At 42.4% G+C, this 16695-nt stretch overlaps 1 protein-coding gene across 1 annotated transcript in view; it reads left to right on the top strand.

Moving 5' to 3' along the window:
• The window catches only part of CELSR1 (cadherin EGF LAG seven-pass G-type receptor 1), a 169228-nt gene that overhangs the window by 113823 nt on the left and 38710 nt on the right, over positions 1 to 16695 (top strand). Inside the window, 8 exon segments of the mRNA XM_050324656.1 lie at positions 5391 to 5548; positions 6619 to 6782; positions 7796 to 7921; positions 12835 to 13001; positions 13463 to 13648; positions 13958 to 14071; positions 14397 to 14571; positions 15305 to 15446. Of these exon segments, the coding sequence (XP_050180613.1) occupies positions 5391 to 5548; positions 6619 to 6782; positions 7796 to 7921; positions 12835 to 13001; positions 13463 to 13648; positions 13958 to 14071; positions 14397 to 14571; positions 15305 to 15446 (1232 nt within the window).

Here is a 16695-nt window from a genome sequence, read left to right as displayed (position 1 = left end):
TCAGTCTGAGTTCAGGAAATATCCATGATGTTGGAACACTCTCTCCCATGGCCAACCAGAACCACTCTCCCTCTTTCCATCTGTGAGAAAAGTCAAGTGGCAGTTTTTTATCTACGAATGGAAGTTGGAAAAAAGTGTTCTGGTAGAAGAAAAGTTTGTGAGACTTCTGGAAAATACTATTATCGTGCAGATTAACTTATAGAAGGGTGAGACCCAGGAGTCTGAGTGTCAGCACTGCTGCTGATTGTCTAAAGAAACATTTGCACTTCGCAGTATTACTATTACATGTACCGTCTCCAAAAATTGGACTATTTGCTTAAACCTCTCCAACAATTTTGCAGCCTGACTTTTGGAAACAGTAGAATATACAATGTAAAAGTACAACAGTTAAGTATTTAAGACAAGCTTTCCATTGTCTGTTAATCTATATGTCTATTCCATTCACTGTGCATCATTAGACCATCTGTGTCTTTAATAAGTAACTATGTGGGCTCTCATAGTTTAAATATTTACTTTAACATAACAAGAGAATCCACATGAAACTGAGATATATGAGAATATCCATGTCTGATGTTTTAAGTGGAATGGGAGTGGATTTGTGTAGTAGGTTTGCAAACTATAAACAAATGTGTTTTGATGACCTGCTCTCCTTTATCTGGTCTCCATTTATAAAACACAAGTTCACAGATTAAGCTTCTCAGGGTTTTTCATGCACTTGAGAGAATCTACAGTGTTTCTTGCTGTTGAAGTTGTGGTGAGAAGTTCAAACTTTGCTCTGTACTTGGTTTTCATGAAAATCAGATTTGGCATTGCTGGTAAAATACCTCCACAGTGGCGTTCTCTCAGTAGGACCACAGGTGGCCAAAGGGAATTCCATGTCCCTTTATAGCTTGAGGAGGTCACTCCTGCAGGTCACTGCTGAGGACAGCAGATGAGTCTCACTGTTATCTCCGCTATGGTCAGAAAGGGACCTGCAGTTTTCAAAAGTCATTACTGTAGTTGCAGTCTGCCTGTGACTCTGCCTGGGCAAGTATGAATGTCACGGGTTAGACATGAGATTGGAGATTGTCACTCATAGATCAGAACCACTAATCTCCTTCATGAAAGTTCAGTGAGGCAAAGTTAAGGTTTGCCTTTTTAGGTACTATTTTTGCCAATTTTAGGTACTGATTGCCGTAATTTCAGAAACATAAATGTGGTTCATCTTGTTTTACAGATATAGAGAAAAAGTAGGTGGGTTCTGCTGTCGCATGTGGATCCTGAGACAGGGCTGCTTCTTTGTCTTTTCCAAGTGCCTCTGTATGGGATTATAACAAGAAAACACAAGAGTCAGTATAACAAACAAAATGAATTTCAATAAGGGGTGCACAGAATGTTTGAGGAATCACTACCTGATGGTGATGAAACACTGCAACACTCGGAGCTGCTTTTTATTCCTGTTCGAGTCCAGGAATAATCCACTTCTTTCATAGTTTGTTTAAGGGAGACCAAGTTCTCCCTCTGGCACTGCTTGGTACCTCATCTTGCCACTCAGTTTTACAGCATGTGGTCTTTGAAGTTTGAATCCCAACCTCTTTCTGGACAAGCCCTGACTGAAAAGGCAGCCTTTAGCATTAGGTAGCAAAAGATAAGTTTTCAGCCCCATGAGCAGGAACTCAGTTACATGACTTGCATTACCATTAATGGGGGTCATGCTGGTAAATTCCTGTACACCACATTGCACATTTACTCATGAGTGCAGAATTGGCATAGCTAATGAAACTTGCCTTTCGTCTAGCGTGGTGTTTCAGGAGATGAGTCTGACAGGCAGAAAGGACTGCTAAGTACCTAGATGAAAGTCTGGCTTTTAACTCCTTGAACATATTTCCAGAAAATAATAGTGTGAGTTGATGCTGGTTAGTGTTAGCTGTTCCTCCTGTTAGGGATCAGTCTTGCTCCAATAGGGCTTCGTCGAGGCAAAGATCATGCTTGAAATGTAAATCTGTGTGCTGTCAGTGCTGGTAATTCACTTTCTTATGCATTTTCCAAGTACTGCTTACTCTTACTTATTTTATTTCAAACATAGGCCAGTCCTCTGCTAACACCAGCTTCTATAATCATAAACAAGCTAAGTTATTTTTTATAATTTTCATCCTTGCTACTTTCCCAAAGATGATCCCTCCTATGGATGAGCATCATCTGGTGATTTCCAGCCTACATTACTCATGGGCATCTCATATCCCTTTGTTCTTTTACTGAGTCCATTGCAGTGATTGCATCTTCTCATATACAAAACCCTTACTCAGCCTTTACTTTGCTAGAGTAAACATGCCAAGGCCATTTTGCCTGTTTGATTAGGTAAGCTTTGCATTGCTCTGGCTGCCGTTCTGTGCACTGGGTGTAGTTGGAAGGTATTTTTAATAAATGAAATCAGAATTGCCCACAATATTCTATCCTGTTCAGTGTCATGAAATTTCCCTAATATGCATCTCTGCAACAACGCAGTGTTGCATTTTAATCTCACCATGATTCCTAATTGTTTTGTAATCAACTAGTAGGGGGTTTTTTCTTATTTTTCATGATTTAGTGCTGATTGTCTTTGGGTCTGCAAGAGGAATTCTTGTCACTAGATCCTAAGTTTCATGTTGTGGGATTAATTCTCTTTTTTGCATGCAACTGTTCAAAGTCATTCTTTTTTTAATGCATGATGCTCTAAATATTCTTTGCATCACCAGCAACCTATATTTAATATTAATCAAAATATTAAATGAAGACAATCCATTTAATGATTCAGTTCTGAAGGAGCTCCTAAATTAGGCTTCCTCTGTTCCACTCTTTTATTTATTTCATATTATTTCAGTTATAAAATGTTCCCTATGCTAGCTGTTGAGAAGATGAGTACTGTAGTACTTATTTTGAGTCCTTGTCCCATTAAATCCCTCAGAAAATCTCTCTTTCCTTTCCCAACATATTCTTCCATTTTGGTAAAAAGCCCATTCCATCAAATGAACCTGTTAATGTGGTTGGAAAATCAGTATGTGTTTGAACTAAGTATGGCCTGAATTGACGAAACGTTTCTTTATCTTCACTGAAATATTCCCTTTCTTATTCATCACCTTATGATTCTGTGTGGTCATCAGAGCTGAAGAGATCTGCACTGCAATGAACAGTCAACATCTAGAGAAACATTTTGCAGCTTCTATGTTAAATAAAAGTAGGAAAAAAAATCAATTTTCCACTGCAGCTAGTGACTGTGAAGGAGCAGCTGCAAACTGCTGAGTCTCATCAGGTTGCAATCGTGATTAACATTGGGCAGATCCCCCCTGCTGCGAGAATAAATACCCAGCCTTTGTCAAGGCTCCCATGTAAGAAACAATAGATTATTTCAGTGAAGCACAAGAACATAAATGTTAATCGAATCATTCCTTCGAATGAATAGAAGTAGCACCCAGAATGTAAACATTTTAATTTTGGAAGGCAAGGTCTGTCTGCCTGTCGGTTGGTTAATTTTCTATGTATTTTTTCATTTACTTTGAAAAGCTGCTCACTAACATTGCCATCATTGCATACAATAACATTTTCAGCAGTGCAAATACCTATGCTTCCTGTCTTTCCAAGCTAGGCAGTGGCAAAGTCCGGGGAGTATCGGAAAAAATAAAATCAGCTTTAATATCACTCAAGAGAGGTCAAAACCTTTTACTGAATAACTGCCAAACTATGTGATCACATTAGTTCTTGGTAGAGGAAATGGAACATACTTTCCAACTGGAATTGACATCAGGAAACGTATTTTAAAAATGTTTTTATACATCGGGATAATTACCCTTAAAAATAAATCTGTCTCTCTTTACAGATGATGAAAGTGGTTTTAAGTATTTTAACAAATTTGTGTGTGTATAAGCAAAACAAAAAGAAGTGATTTATCCCCTTACTGCTTCCTTGCTCGCTGTACAAATATGGAATTTCAGAAGGCAGTTGAGCAATACATGTTTTAAAGTGAGCGTACGGCAAACTACAGTGTGATGCCCAGCCATCTTCATTTTCATATGGTTACAACTTCTATAACACATAAAAATATGTTTTGGCTTTCAGTTGTGCAGACTTCACTCCAGTGAAGGGTATCTGTTTGCCCCCAGAGGAACAGCAGCAAAGCCAGTGGAGTTCAGCTCATTGCTTCTCTTGTACCCATAATGTCCTCAGAGATCCTGCACCAGTGGTAGATGAGGACTCCTTAGCTCTATATGAACACTGAACTTGGAAAAGGTTTTCTTAAAGAATTAGCTAGTTCTTCACCAAGGCTGCTATGCTACTTTTATATGTGCACCCTTTTTTAACAGTCCTAATGCACTTCTCCACTGAATGGATCTGTCTCTTGAGTTCCTGCACAGCAGATATCATCTCCTGCCAGTCATGTTGGGATACATCTTGTCAGTTACAAATTCAGTAGAGATGAAGAACGTGTTTGTGGTAGAGGCACAGAAGTTTGATGGTTGGGATGGAATTCCTGGTGGTCCCAACAGGCTTTCCTGTCTGTTGAGATCACTGAATTTCCCCAGGTGTTGGTAGGTGCTGAAGTGGGGACAACAACAACTGACAGCAGGTGCTTGGCAGAGTGAGCCAGAAACAGTGAAGGTGTGAAGCTGAGTGTGATAATTCTGGTTTTGTGGCCCATGTTCACCAGGGCATGTTGTGATTGGGTGGGCAGGAGTTTCCTACTGCCTGGGAGAAACCACAGATGAGGGAAAGCCACAGCTTTTATTGCCTCTGTAAAACACATTTTTTTCCCATCTCCCGTGCTGCACCTGCAGTGTCAGTCTGTGTGCCTGGACCAAAGTGTCTGCATGAGCAAGCACATTCCTATCCATTATTTTTGACTGTCCAGCTCTGCAGACCACTGTCTCTGTTCTCCTGTAACTAGAAACTGGGGACTTCTCAGAAGGCTCAGCAATGGGCAGTGGTATTTCCTGCACTCCATCCTGTAGCTGGAACAAACAGGCTTCAGCTAAGTTCCCTCCCAGTCATCAGACAACCTCTCACTACAGCCTTTAAAGGAGCCTGAACTCAATTTCTGGCAAACCTGACAGAGTACACCCATCAGAGAAAATTTGATTTAAGCCTTTAGCCTCACTTATAATATTACATCATTTTAGGGTTTTCATTCATTTGAGGTGAAGAGGTGCAAAGTGAAGACAATTTATTAGATTTTACTATGCAGTAGTGGGAAAACACCTCTTTGGGATTTTTCCTTGCCTAAATGTTATAGGATAGCTCAACTTCTGCTTTCTCTTTACATATTCTACTTTTGTCCCCTTTGGGGGGTAGTAGGAAGTATGTTGTCGAGCTGACTGAACCAGCATTTAAATCCCATGTGTATGTAGCACTGTATGACATGTGCCATTTATTTTTTGAAGCCAAACATTGGCCGATTAGGAATTCCCCATGGGCCTTCTGGAGAGAAGGTGGCTGTGGTGACTGTGGACGACTGTGACACAGCAGTGGCTGTGCGCTTTGGGAGCCTCATTGGAAACTACACCTGTGCTGCCCAGGGGACTCAGACTGGCTCAAAGAAGTAAGGATTCCTTATATTTGTGTTTTCCACTCATTCTCTTCTTCCAGTGGAGAGTCAACAGGATACAATTAACCACAAAGCACTAAGCGACTACCCAGTAAGTTGGAAAAGCAGATATGATGTAACAAGAAAAAGTAACAAGGTTTAGTTTGGGAGGTGGAATTTGTTGGAGGCTACTCCAAGGGTCAGTATATCAAATTTCTTCTAAAATTAAAAACCAAAAACAAGGAAAAAAAGACCTGAAGGTCAATGCGTCTACTTGGTGTGAAAATGTAGACAGAAGGACAAGTAAAGTGTCAGACTTTATTAATGAAGAAGATAGCTGAAGAGCTTATTACTCTCATCATTTAAGTTTATAGTCCTATCTTAAAAGGAAATAGATATAAAGGATACACAGAAAAGGCCATTGAAAATCATTAGGTGTGAAAAAAAGTTTCCTGAAAGACCAAAAAACATTAGTACTTTTGAATTTAAAGAGAAGATGAACAGTAAGCAACATAGAGGGGATATAAAGTAATGAGTAATGAGTGATAGCAGAAAGACCATTGGTGCTCTAATCCGAAAAGAAGGGCACACTAAAAATTGGGGCTAATTCAAACTGACCAGATGATACACTTCTCACACAGTGTGGAGTCATTTAGTAGAACCTGCATCCACTAAGTGTAATTAAGACTAGGATTTTCAGAAGCTTTTAAAGGGGTTGGCACTATATAACAATTAAGTCATTATATAAAAACATGCAGCATCACAGCCTTTGTGCTGAGCAGCATAAGCCAGTTCCTGCATGACTGGGATCAGAAACAAGCATCCTGTGGCTGCACATTTTTCCATAATTTTTACTTTCTTCTTCATATTGGCCACTATTAGGGACAAGTCGCTGGATTCTCTATGAATATAACAGCTTCTCAGTTAAAAGTTAGTGTTTCGGGAAGTGCTCATGTAGCAGAGGGAAGTGCATGGCAATATGGGTAGACTAAACAGCTCCAGTGTGCTTGTGGAAGCAGTAAGATAAAGAACAAAACAAATTAAACTATTTGCAAGAAATTATGAACAATTCTCTTTTTCTTCAGATCTTTGGACCTAACTGGTCCTCTCCTCCTTGGTGGTGTCCCAAACTTGCCTGAAGATTTCCCAGTGCACAACAGGCAGTTTATTGGCTGCATGAGGAACCTCTCCATTGACAGCAAGCCCATCGACATGGCCAGTTTCATCGCCAATAATGGCACTCTGCCAGGTATGAGTGACTAGCACCCCAAAAATCAACACAAGAAAGGTCTCTGCTACAGCTGTGTGTGTAGCCAGGCTTAGAATGTTGAAGGGGCCAGCACCAGGAGGAAGCCCAGGAAGGGGCAGGGGACAGAGGGGTCTGAAATGAGGCCTGTCCCCCTGTTAGCACCCCTGAGGGTAAAGCAGTCATGTGGCAGGTGCTGCTGGGCATTGTGCTGCCACCGTGCCACTGGCGTGGCTGCATCCAGACCTCATTTGTTTGAGCAAGGTGCAGTCCTTGCCTGTGCCAGAGAGGCACACAATAGCCTGTGGCACAGGGCACACTTCCAGGATTAGGCAGCACACTGGAAAGGACTGGGCTTGTTTAGACCTTCTGCATTGCTAGGTGTTTCACCCAGGAATTTACTCCTAAGTGAACTTTTCTATTTTTTAGCTACCTTTTAAATGTCATCTTGCTCTGAAAGCCAGTGGGATTAGTTCATGAAAAAAGACAACACTTTTAATGACTTTTTAATAAATTGTCATTGTTCTGTAAATAAAGTTCTACAATCCTCCAAATCTGAAACCTGCTTCACGAGGCAGTCTGTTTGAGATTCTGATTTGGTTTCCAGTCTTGGATCCCTGATCAGGATTAGTTCTGGTGATTAGGTGTACAGAATGTTGTCATCATCCTAAAACTGGCTCTTACGCACAAAAATGGCAAGTCCCTTCTGTCCATGCTGCTGAAGGTCTGTGTAAGAGCTAAATTGCAGTTCTGAAGTATATTGTGTTGATTGTGGATTAAGAAGGAAGTTGTAGCATACACTTTTGATAGATAGATTTGTCTTTATGAATTTGACATATGATCAGCTCACGTGAACTTTGCCATCCACGTTTTGTTTCATTCACTTCACTTCTTCAAAAAAAAGAAAGCAAGAAACCCAAACCTATGTCATGTCTTTACATAAAACCTCACATAGAGTAATTCAGAGCCTTTTTCTTGTTAAAAGCTTGCAGAGTAACGGTTTTGCTGAATTTCAGGCTGTGCAGCGCAGAGGAACTATTGCGAAACCAACTGGTGCCAGAACGGAGGCACATGCATCAACAAGTGGAACACGTACATCTGCGAGTGCCCCGTACGCTACGGAGGGAAAAACTGTGAGCAAGGTAGGGTGCAAACACCTCTTCACACATTGTCAGGTGTCCACATTTCCTTACCTGTCATTAACATCTCACAGCACGTATGTCAAACTGTCATGCTCAAGGGTAGCAGAAGATTGCAGTTGAGACTAGAGGTCACCCGTTATCCATTTGAAATAATTTTAGAGATCACTTACATAGTAGGTGACATACTGTCATGAATAACAGCAGCTTTCATTGATTTACTTACATAAGCAAAGTCTTTCCAAAGAACTTGGCAGTATTTAGTAATTTGTTTATAGTAAAAATGCCTGATCCTAAGCCCCTTTAAATCAGTGGAAAGAATCCCGCTGACTTTATTGAGCTTTGACTCAACCCGGGGATCAGTGTGCAGTTTTAATCACCACTTTCTTGGCAGGAAGGCATTCTCTGCTAAGTATGAGCACTTTCAGTTTTACTGGGTTTTTCTTTGATTGAATACAATGTGCGTATATGTGTAAAACCTCATTAATAAAGGATAAGGAAGGAGCAGCAGGTGAGTTTTATAGGGTGTGAACGACTTACAGTCACTTTCTCACCTAGAAGCGAGGGGTTGTCCGTGTGGGGAGTCCCATGGGGTTGGTACTGTAAGGTGGCTGTTCCTTTGGGGTCTTTCTGGAGCCTTCCAGGATAGAAAACCTGCTTATACTAGGCATGGCTTTCCTAGAAATAGAAAGCCAAATTCTGTCCCCTGATGCAGATGTGGTAGGTCTTTGCTTCCTTTATCCCCTGTGACACTTAGCCCAGAATATTTTGCATTGTGATCCAGGATTTTGTTCTTTTGATGTATCTACCCCAAACCAGATATTCTGGATTGCTCTCAGCAGAGTGTGGACCCTGGAATTGCAGGTCTCCAAGCTGAGCTGCACACACCACAGGGATTTTCAAACCCCTTTACCACAATATGCCTCAGCCTGGGCCAGATCTAGGTGTTGGCAGCCACTCTGCCCTTACCTGAGAAGCAGCAACTCAGAAGGAAAGGACACATGGTTAAGTTTGTGTCTTGGAAATAAGGATTTGTAGAGTGAGGAGCAGGGAAAAGGAATGATGGGATGGAGACCTCTTCTTCTGTTCCACCTTGTGCAGAGCCCAGAGCTGCTATTATTGCCCCAGTGAGGTACCTGCTTTCTGTAGCAGCTCCTCAAGTATTTTGAGCTTCACAGGTTTGTATGAAGATCTGATTTTCCCATGTGTCTCATGCCAAGTATCTTTGTTGGTGGAGTTCTTGTGTTTTTGTCATGACCAGCTGATCTCTGTGGTACAAAGCCATGCTGATGTGTCCTGAGGGAGTGCCAGGGCCCAGCTCTGCTATGACCTGTGCTGGTGTAAATGGGGAGTAGTGCTATCACATGCAAAGACTGTCCTTCCCTCTATCTTTATCTTAGTTTTCAAGTGGAAATTCAGAATTTGACCTAACGTGTGTTTTATTTATGATTTTCTTATCCCAAATTCAAGACCAAACCATAAAGTTTGGGATTTAGAAAATCAGCTCAGAACTGCTCTGTAGACATCACTGGAAACTCATTATAAGTTCAGGTAATAGAGGTGATGACAGTCACATCAGCACTGCCTCCCTCGCACCAGCAGTCACCTCTGCCTCCAGCACTGTGCATTCCTGCATGTCCCCTTTGACACTCAAACACCAGGTTCTTGCTGATGCCTCAATTTGTGGTGTTTTTCTGAATTTTGAGGGCAGCAGGCTACTTGCTTCTTTGATGATATCTGTGGGCCAGTGTCCCTATGGAAAAATTGCCAGCCAAGAAAGAAATTAATTTTTCTGGGATGTGACCAAAGATTTCAGGACCCTGAAGTTAAAGTCAGGAGGAATCACAGTTATGCAATACTCCTGGTTCTCAGGTTGCTCATTTGAATACTCGGCTATGATCCTAGCAGCATTAGCTATTATTAGGCAGCTATTTTTGAAAAAGTCTTAGGTAGAATATTTGCATTCTTGTGTAGGAGTGATTGGCTGCTGCATTTCTTCAATCCCTTTGGCAGTGCAGGATCTGCTCCACACTCACAGAGGACAAAGACTTTGGCAGCTTACCAATCCATCTTTTTTGATATCCTGCTCTTCAGAAATTCTGGATCTAGTTTGCACTAGGATGGGGTGTTTGAACTTCACCACCCTCCTAGGACCTGCTGACTCACCTTCTGGCAGCTCCCATCTCCCTCTGATGACATATAGAAGGGAGATAAAATTAAGAAAAAATTAGTTTTGCCTTTGTTGTAATTTAATTCTTTAAAAATATTAGGTATTGCAATGCTGTGAGGAAGATCTAGCAGCTTGTGTCTGACTCTTGGATGGCCAGTGTCATTGCACTAGCCTTGGGCTGACCACCTCAGATCTGCATGTAAACATAAGCTTTCACATGTCCTACACCCAAACTGCAGGTGACATCCCATGGGATGTTGGCAGCGTGTTTCCCCAGACCCTCTGTCTCCACAGGGCATGGCCTTTATGCCTTTCTGATAGCCTGTTAAATGTAGGAGTCTTTTAAAAGTGTAAGTAGATACAGAGGCAGTGCTTCAAAGTGACAAACCCTGAGAACACAATTAGTTTGCATCACTCTGTCAGGGAGAGGCTGTGCTGGGAAGCGTGTGTGCTCGCCTCTGTGGTGACAGGGGGTGGTCAAGTCACATCTGGGTACACTGGATGTGGCCACCAGCCCCTCCATGTCCCAGGCATGGTCCCAGGCATGAGGAAGGGCTGGGGGAAAGAGGGAGGTCAGAGGGGGCTGATAGATGGATTTCTATTTTAACAGCAGTGGAAGGTGCACCCTGGCCCCAGGGAAGGGAGGAGAGCTGAGAGGAGGTGTGGGAAGGGAATGGTATTTGCAAGTACAGAAAGTCACCACCGGTGAGAAAAGAAAGAAGGTGGCTAATTGCCATGCCAGTCCAGTTCTCCCAGGAGCAAAGCCAAAACACTTCTGAACAGCATTCCCAGCCTCCAGCAGGTGGGAAGCCCGCAAGGTTTGCATCCTGGCTCTGCTCTCCAGAGGCAGATGGACTTAAAAGTCTCAGCAACTGTCTAGAAAACCATAAGCAAAGTTGGAAGTTGAGGTCACTGTGAAGGTCAGCAGGGAAGAGGAGGAAGGGGAAGGCTGACTTTTGCACAGGTGGAGCAGGAGGAGGAAATAATGCTGCTCAACACCATTGTCCAGGTTACTTTTACCTTGATGTGGTGCAGTGTGGGCTCATGAACTGTGCCCTCACCCAGACTGCCAGAACTTAAGCACTGCGTTGTAGTTTTGAGCAAGCTGGGGACATCTATATCTGGTGACAAACTTCTTTAAATTGCAGTTTGGTTTTCAAGAGCAGGCTACACTGGAGTTGTTCCACCACATACCCTCACTAGCATTCATGGAGGACTGAGTATGAATGCAAAGGGGAGATCACAGCCTGGAGCAGGAGGGAGAAGGACTGTCCTTTGGGGCTGTCTGCACTTAGCCTCATGTGGGGTGGTTGGGTAACTACCTCTTAGAGAAAGGCAAGTCAGGTTACACATCTGGCTTGGCTAGTGACAGCCCATTAGTCCTTGACATCTTGTTTCTCACAAGTAGGGAGATAAAGGGCTTGCACTTTTCCTCCAACCCCTGCACTCCACTCCCTGCCCCAGCCATTCGCTTTATAGACACCAGCAAGGCAGACGTATCAGAATTTGGGGTTTGGGTTTATTCCTCAAAAAAAAATGACACTTCACATCAACTTTATTCCATTTTCTGCTATGGTGTCATCCCTCCACCTTTTTCTAAGGACTTGGCATTTCATAGTAGCACATATGCAATTGTATATACATGATCTGTCCTAGTACAAAAAAAAGGTGTTAGAAGTGTTAGTAGATTATGGTAGTGTGGAGAAGAGGAAAGACTGTTAAGCCCTGTCATCTCACTGACCATCTACATGGACTCAGCACATGACAAAATAAAAGGCTGGGGGCTAATCTAGGGGTTGTACCCAGTCTCTGGGGTCTGCTTCCACTGGCAAAAAGCTGCCATGAATGTCACCAACGTGCCCACAAATAAGGATGTCAGGCAGGGGGTGACTGCAGATCCCTCTACAAGGTGCCATGCACGGTGGAGGTGTCATATGAGGTGCTGCAAATAGCACAGAGCTCCCATGGCTTAATCTGTGCTTCTGATCAGTGGGATCAGCTAATCCATGGTACTGTAGCTCCTGTTACCTAAGGTAACTTTAAAAGTCCAATGGGTGGGTGTTCCCCTATTTTCCATCAGCAAAGTACTTTCCATTGAAGGCTGTCACCTGTGTCTCCCTGTACGAGCTGTGTTCATGCAAGGTTAGAGAGGAGGGCAACTCTTCAGCTGTCACCTCAAGATATTTAAGGCAGATGATTTAGGCAATTCCACATAAGACTTTCTCCCTGTGAAAGGGCTGCGTAGCAGGGACTACTAAATAATCTGGCCCTGGAGTGTTCATAATTAATTCCTATTTCCTATTGCATCTCAGCCTTTTCCTGTGTTTAATCTGTTAATTAGAAGAAGGTAATCAAGGATATGTTGAAAACATCTGCGGCAACTGTTGCCTTCATACTTCCTGCTCTGTCCACCCACTCATCAGCAGAATTGTATCAGCAGAGATCTTGAGTTTACCTTTCTAGGAACAGCTCTCACCTGGGTAATGCCATAGCAGTGTGGAGGTGCTGCTTTTCAGCACAAGCAAGATGCCTACCCCACTATAAGGGTAGATTGTGAATTTCCAGTATTATCAACTGCTTCACAGTAACTCCCCTAGACTGTCTCTTAATCCATAGTAGATTAAATATAGCTCAACACAAGAGGGACTAGCTGCCTTGTGTTATCAGTGCAACATAGAATCATTTTTTCTCTTAACCTTTGTCCTGAAGGATATCAACTGTTTTTCTTCTGTATTTTGATCTACAGCAATGCCTTCTCCTCAGCGTTTCAGTGGTGAAAGCATTATCATTTGGAGTGACCTTGACATTACCATCTCTGTGCCATGGTACATTGGGCTGATGTTTAGAACTCGGAAAGTCAATGGCATGCTAATGCAGGCCAATGCTGGGGCTGCATCCAAGATCAACATTCAGGTAAAAATGTGACTGCCTTTGGTTAGAAAAGAATTCATTCTCCCCATCAGTGGATGTGGATGTGACCAGATGAACTACATAGCTTCATCCACACAGCTAAATGCACATCAATAAAAACATTTTATTACTTCAGTGTTTTACAAAGATCAAAAGATGAATGATCAAAATACCATAAAAATCATATTCACTGGTTTAAGATTATTTTTTTAATCAGAGGTAGTAGTATGCATTAATATAGATGCAAAAAATGTATCTATTGTTTTGGGGGTGTTTTGTCCGTAAGGTAAATTGGAGTCTGAATGTCCAAAGTTACACAAGGAGTTCTTGCCAGCATTTGTCTTGTCTTTACTCTTTGGGCTTTTTTCCTTTTTTGGGTTGTCTTAGGAAATGTTATTATCTTTCCCTCTCCTTCCAAAGCATCCAATACAGATACAAAAGACTTTTATTTTTTTTTTCAACAGATACTGAACAACTACGTGCAGTTTGAAGTGTACAGTGGCCTGAGCCAGGTTGCTAGTTTAACAATGAGCCAGTCACGAGTCAGTGATGGGGAATGGCATCATTTATTAATAGAGCTGAAGAGTGCTAAAGATGGTAAAGATCTCAAGTACCTCGCTGTCATGTCCTTGGACTACGGGATGTACCAGGTAAGGCAGCATCTTAAGTTTGCAGCTAAGCAATGCAGAAATGTTTTTAGGAGAAAGTAGGATAAAGGACTGTGGACAAATACTTACTCTGTGAGACATTTTCTGTGGTGATTTGTGCCTAATGAATGATATTAGTTTATTAAGCCTAATGGTAAGATATCTTATGAAGAAGTCCTGGCTCCTTACTGCTTTTTTATTTTTTCTGTAATCTACTGTCAGCTACTGCTTGACTCCATCACTACAGAAAGCAGGCTGGCTGTGTCACAGATGGTGATAGTGCTTTTTATTGGCTGTCCTTTTCCTCAACAGAGCACTGTGCAGATTGGAAATCAACTACCTGGACTGAAAATGAAAAGCATCATTGTGGGAGGTGTATCTGGAGACCAAGTCTCTGTTCAGCAGGGATTTTATGGATGTATGCAGGTATGAAATGAAAAGTGTAGCAATAGATTTTGAACTTGTGACAAAATACCCAGGTGAAAACGTGGGGGTTTCTTTTTCATCCATCCTCAAACATTTCTGTTTCTGTCATAATATAAGAATCAAAGTATTAAAGTCTACCCCCATTTTCCCAGGTACAGGTCTGATTGCACAGGGATACAACATTTGACAAAAAAAAATCTGGGTTTGACTCATCAAGTGATGTTTCTTTAAATGTAGCTTCATCAATTAACAGAAGTAGGGAAACACATAGTACTGTACTCTGAATGAAGACTATAATTTAAAAATAATTGTCTTTTGTCGCCAGGGAGTACGAATGGGAGAGACATCTACAAATATAGCGACACTCAACATGAAACAAGCTACCAAGATCAATGTGAAGGAGGGTTGTGAAGTGGATAACCCTTGTGATTCCAACCCGTGTCCCCAGCACAGCTACTGCAGTGATGACTGGGACAGCTACTCCTGTGTCTGTGATCCAGGTAATCTGGTGACCATCCTGTGCACTCATCCAGGAGATGGATCACACCTGCATGCACTCATCAGAAGCAGTGCAGCAGCAGAAGCATGAATGCAAAGTGTTCATCTTCTGATTTTTCCTTTTCCAGTCAGTATTATCTTTCTCACTCTTATCCATAGCACTGTGAAACTGCAGTCATGGGCTAAGGATCTAGGCAACGTATCCACCAAACAGAAAGACAGTCTGTGGTCCAAAGGACTCCTATACACCTCCCCTTTTCTTTTCTCTGCTTTTTTTTTTTTACTTTTTATTTTCTTTCCTAGCCTTTTCTGCTGTTGAATTTCAGTCTCTCGCTCTGCATCCTAATCAAGATACTTTGAATGTTTTCTCTGTTTAGGTGCATGGAGCCAGCACATGCTGTCAGTACCCAGCACAGTCACCTCCCATACACAAGCGAAAGAATACAAAACTATTTGTAACCCATGCCCTGAATATAAAACTGGGAACCAAAGGCACAAGGGTGTTCAAGCATGGTAACAGACTGTCAAAAAGAGCGGCCCACTATCGTTTTGGCTGTACAATTTTCCCATTTTGAGAAGGAAAAGAGTAACTTATTTCTGACAGTATCTTAGGGGGAATCTACTGATTACTGTAGATGTGTTATTAGTGTATAAGCTTAAGATAGACAGTCTTTTGGAGACATGCAAATTGTAAATTACAATGGTTGCTCTAATTTTATGACCTTGTCTCCCCAGGGTACTTTGGGAGAGACTGTGTTGATGTATGTAACTTGAACCCATGTGAGCATGTCTCCACATGTGTGCACAAACCCAGCTCATCCCATGGCTACACCTGTGAATGTGGACAAAGCTATTATGGACAGTACTGCGAAAGCAAGTAAGAGAATTATTTTGTTCTTGGTTTCTCAATCCTTCCAGGTAGCTCTTCTTCTAAGGCAGCAGTCCTCTCACTTCCTTTTCCACTTTGGTTAGCTTTCCTGTTACCGTGAGTGTTCGTAGTGGATGGTATTTGCAGGCTCTCTGCCTTTTGGCATTCCTGAGGTCATTCCCAGAAAGCAGACCAACTTCCATATTACTCAGGAGCCACTCTTCTTCATCAGCAGCTCAGGGGCTCAACCAATTGCGTTGTGTTACACAGCACTGCATCTCACCTGTACCTTGTGGTGGACTGGCCTGAGTTTGTTTTGCATCTGTCCTGCACCTCCCCCAGCACACAGAGCAATGCACTCAGTTTGGTGGCCCATAGCCAGATAAAATCGCTTTGCAGTTTGGGTCCAGTCCCTGGACTGGCAAAAAGCCATCTCCTCTGGACAGTCTGGGAGCCTGTGTCTGTTGCTTTGTGGGAGAAACGTGCTGATTCCCTCGTCAGCAACTTCCTGGCCTCAGATAAGCATTCAGCAACCAGCCTTATCCCAGAGGCGGCACTTTGATTTCCTGTAATATGGGCCATTCATGATGTGCAAATGAAGTGCATTTGTCTGCCCATTTAGGAATAGCTCATGTGATATTTCCTTCGCTTTGAAAACTGCAAGCTTCTTCCTCTGCCCTTTGTTGTGTGGGCTTGCAAATGTTGGCCGTGTGGTTGCCAGATTTGTCTTTCATTCCTCTGGATTAGGGACACAGAGACATTGTCCCCTGTCATTATCTGCTGACATCATGTCAAGTTCAGCAGTGTGGTTTTCATATTCTAAAGCATAGAAGTACAAACCTGGCAATTACTGTAAACAAAATTGGTAGTGGTCTTCAAAACAGGTGGGAAATAGCTTTTCTTTCCTAAATTGAGCAGGAAGGGGATTCCTTGTGCATTACACTGATCACAGTCTCAGCAATGTTGTCATTTAGGCTATTGCTTGACAAAGATTCCCAGGTATTAGAGACACAGGTCACTGCCTCTGCCCCTTCCCAGAGGTCTCCTTGCCAGCACTAGTGTTGGGGCATCCGCGGGATAACCAGCTCAGAAGCTCACCCAGAATAAACAGTACTGGTGAAAATGAGGGTTATCCTTTGGCAGGGTAGCATAGCTTCCAACGAGCTGTGCTGCTGCACTCATAGTCTGAATCACAGGCTTTGATTCATAGTCTGGATCAAAGCTGACAGCCTTCCCTCATCCATGTCTCCAACCACAT

Source organism: Myiozetetes cayanensis, unplaced genomic scaffold, assembly GCF_022539395.1.
Source record: "Myiozetetes cayanensis isolate MyiCay16 unplaced genomic scaffold, myiCay2020 scf3, whole genome shotgun sequence".
Classification (NCBI taxonomy): domain Eukaryota; kingdom Metazoa; phylum Chordata; class Aves; order Passeriformes; family Tyrannidae; genus Myiozetetes; species Myiozetetes cayanensis.
Note: the sequence above shows the minus strand (reverse complement) of the source record. Positions and strands in the feature narration are given on the sequence as shown.